This window comes from Bactrocera latifrons, unplaced genomic scaffold (assembly GCF_001853355.1).
Source record: "Bactrocera latifrons isolate USDA-ARS-PBARC rearing strain unplaced genomic scaffold, ASM185335v1 scaffold_18, whole genome shotgun sequence".
NCBI classification, from domain to species: domain Eukaryota; kingdom Metazoa; phylum Arthropoda; class Insecta; order Diptera; family Tephritidae; genus Bactrocera; species Bactrocera latifrons.
In genome coordinates, this window is record NW_017535296.1 from 1,790,774 (window position 1) to 1,794,663 (window position 3,890).

The following is a 3,890-nucleotide window of genomic DNA, read 5'->3' on the forward strand; positions in this document are numbered from 1 at the left end:
CACTTCATATCACACACATACACACATACTACATTTGTACACATGTACAGACTGCAGTAGTTATTATTTACCTTTCGATTGTCCACTACTGGACTGAATATCTGCATTGTAGCTACTCATACCAATAACAATAACAGTAAAGTAATAAATGGCAATGACTCATTGATTTATTTGTTATGGCCGCGCGATGCTTACTATTGTTTAATTATTTACTTAAACGATTTGTTACATATGAGTAGTAAATATACTTACAAAATATAACTATTCTTAATACCTGTTAATATTTACTCAGTTTAAGCGTTTGGTGGCAATATTTGCAATTTTGCTAGGTGAATGAATTCAAGGACTCTTATTTTTGAGAAAAAAGTATGACTATATATTTATATATTATATTTATTTGTGAAATTCTACCTGTGATCCAAAAATATAGGTGAAATAAAACTTCGTCATCCTAAAGATATGCAATATTTTATCATAGCTTTTGTGCTATTGCATAATTTTGGGCTGAAAGCGGTTGTTTTCTCGAAAACGTGCTGTTAGGAAATCGCTAACGAAGAAAATATGAGCACTTGTAGTCTTTCTTAATTTAAAATAATATTTTTTTCCTTTTTTAGTTAGCAGTATTAAAGAAACTGCTAAACAAAAATCATATTTTTTTCCTTTTTTAGTTAGTAGTATTAAAGAAACTGCTAAAACAAAAATCAAACTTTCCTGTTTTAAAGCTATTTAAAATTATTTACTGGAAAGTCCTGGAAGAAAGAAATTTAATCAAAGCTTTATCTTTCGTATCAGAAGATATCAAGAAGAATTTGTGGCATGAGCGCGTAAAACTATGCAATATTTATAAAAATACGTTGCTATCTTAAGGCGACACAATTCCATATTGGAAAATAAAGGAAGACTCAGCAGAGTTTATGTCATGAAAGATAAAGATAAGCTTTCTTCAATATATGCAAATGAAATCAACTGACTTTAGTGTTAACCCGATTTAGTCATTTATTTAAAAATATTTTGATATCTAAAAATTTAGTAAAATTAAGTAAACCTTTGCATATTTTGCGTACTTCTGGTTAGCAGCCTAAAAGTATGCTAAAGATGTTCAAAAGAGAATTCACAAATAACGATTCTAGAAACCTATTAATGTTTGACAGCCTGAAAGCATGCTAAAGGGTTCTTGAACTGCACAAAATATGTGAATCTTGAAAATTTATGTCTTTCGGATTTTTGTTACTACACTTCAGATATTATTAGCTAACGCCTAAAACTATGCTAAATGCGCTTAAGTATCAATATTTTAATACCGATTTTAAAATATCCTTCTGTTGGACAGTCTAAATCTATGCTGATGGCTCTTAGAATATAAATCTTTCTCTCTTTAAACTTGAGCAGTCTTTTGCACTTTGGCATATTTCTGAAAGTCTCACTCCGATAAGTAGACTATTATTTAGGTGCAATTTCCAGAAATTATGCTAAATGCTGAAGATGCACTAATTTAAGGCTTACTGCTCGGTAACTAGGGTGCAGAATAACGACTGTATCATTATATTATTTCAACACTGGTTTTTTCGACCAAATCGGAAATTCTGAATTTCAAGGAAAAGCCCTTGTTTTGACCGATCCGCTATACATAAGCATAAAAACGGAAATTCTGAAATTCTAGGAATTGTAATTGTATAAAATTCAGTTTGGCTTTGACCTTTTCGCAACTCCTTCATCACAACTTTGTACAAACTTATGCAAAAGAAAAATTCAATAATAAATTTTCTACGTAAAACGCCCCAGTTATTATTTATACCGCGAAGGGGTTGACAGCAATAATTTCAACAAAATATAATATTGAAAGAATTGTTTTGAGTAATGGTAAATTTGAAAGAAAAATCGATAAAATTGATGACACACCCACCCACTAGGCAACATTTTGCATATATGCAGAAATACCAATATGTAGACATATTATTTATTTTGTGATAGGTATTCATAATAAGTATAGTACAAGTAATACCTCAAATCCATAAAGAATGTTTTATTTTAATACAGAAAAAAAATGTGATAAATATTATATATGTGAAATAAAGGGAAATAAATGCAACTTACTCATATATTGGTAGAAGGCCATCATAAAATGCGGCGGTAGCGGACTCTGCATGGGCGTTTGTGTAGCCGATGTGGTTGTGTTGGGCGATTGTGATGTCGACGAAGCAGCGCTGCCGCTGCCCGCACTGCCGTGACCGCCACTCGATGACGATGCAGAGTCATCGCCGCCGCCCTCGGGCATATAAAAGACAACAGCCATCGTTTCAGTTTTTGTGATTTAATTTCGATTTTTTTTTTTTGTTTTGTTTTTTATTTCCCTGATTTTTGCTGCACGCTTTGCGGCTGAGTGTTTTCTTATTTCTGTGGTTGTGAGTTTCTTTGCTATTATTGCTTCTTTTCTCTCTTCACGCTTTGTTGTTACTGTTGCATTTGCATAAGTGCGCACACACACCTGCTGCTGCTGCTGTTCGGCGTACCTGCGCAGCAATGTGGGCGGTAGTGTGGGGATCGCGCTCGCACAGGATTATTCGCGCAACAGAGTTGTCTCTTACAGTTAGTTATATGTATTTGCAATTTAGTATTTGTTGTGTTGTATTTTCAATGTTTTATGATTTGTTATAATTTTTCTTAGCACTTTTTGATTTTTGATTTTTGTTTTGATATTTTGTATAATTCAGCACTTTTTTAATACTTGTCTGCAATCGAAATGATTTTCACTGTTCTCACGCTTTATGGCAAATTGTTTCTAAATATTGCGTGCAATTGTGAAATTCCTTTTGCTCTCAAACTTGAACTCAAAAAGTTATTATTACTGTAAAATTATAAAAACTTTAAATCAATAACTTACTTTTTATTTGCTGCCTATAATTGTGGTAAAAATAATTTTTTTATGAATTGGCAAAATGTAATATTTTTAACTCTTTAAAATATTAAAATAAATTTTTAAAAAAGAAATTGCTAAACTTAAGGAAATAATTTTTGAAATATAAGACTTCAATTTTTTTTTTGTTACAAATTAGCGCAAATTTTTTCCTTATTTTCTTCTAAATTTTGGTAATAAAAAGTTTAGCGAAATAAAAAGAATTATTTTTGACTGTGTGTAATTTTTTTAATTTTCCTAAATTTTAATCAAATATTATTAAAATTAAAGATATGTGCTGCAACATTTTGAATTGATGTTATATAAAAATAACAACAACAAACAAAGTATTCTTTTTTTCAAATGAATTTTCCATTTTTTTTTGCGATTTACTATTTAAATTGAAATATTTACTTTATTAACAGAAATATCCAAAAATACTCAATTACTTAAATCGTTAAAAAAATTTAATTAATTATTTTTAAAAGTCAATTTTTAATTTATGGCTGTTGTAATTTTAATCAGATAAAGATTTAACTAAAAACATTATCTATTTTCTATTGTATATATTTTTTTATTAAAAATAAAAATTATTATTAATGAAAAAAAAATTTAAATTATTTAATTATTATTTATGAAATGAAAAAAAAAATAATAATTTAATTATTGTTTATGGAATTTTTTTTTAAATTAGTTTAGCATGTCATAACTACAGTTATGAAATGTTGCACAAAATTTGAAAGCTCAGTATCTCTTAGTTTATGGCAAGTTTTTTATGCAATTGTTAAGTTTTATTCGATATTTAAGTTAGAGAAAAGAGATTCAAAATTTTGACTTTAAATTAAATGTTTTTAATATATTTCTTTTAACAATTTTTATTAAGGAAATGTATTTTGTTAATTTATTTTTTGTTATTATATTTCTAAAATTACTTAACAAAATTAAAACATTAATTTACATTAATAATTGTTCGAAATTGGCAATAATATTTATGACA

The 3,890-nt window shown here is 28.2% G+C and overlaps 1 protein-coding gene across 5 annotated transcripts in view; it reads right to left on the reverse strand.

Moving 5' to 3' along the window:
- Positions 1 to 3,890, reverse strand: part of LOC108967217 (cell death protein hid) — a 43,772-nt gene that overhangs the window by 39,128 nt on the left and 754 nt on the right. For 4 of the 5 annotated variants that reach the window (XR_001993248.1, XM_018930507.1, XM_018930503.1 and 1 more), the window contains exon 2: positions 2,095 to 2,845. Coding sequence is in view for 4 of the 5 variants with exons in the window: in XM_018930507.1 (XP_018786052.1) it covers positions 2,095 to 2,293 (199 nt within the window). In the remaining variant the exon portion in view is untranslated. The remainder of the gene's footprint in view (positions 1 to 2,094; positions 2,846 to 3,890) is intronic. The other variant, XM_018930506.1, reaches the window with a different exon arrangement.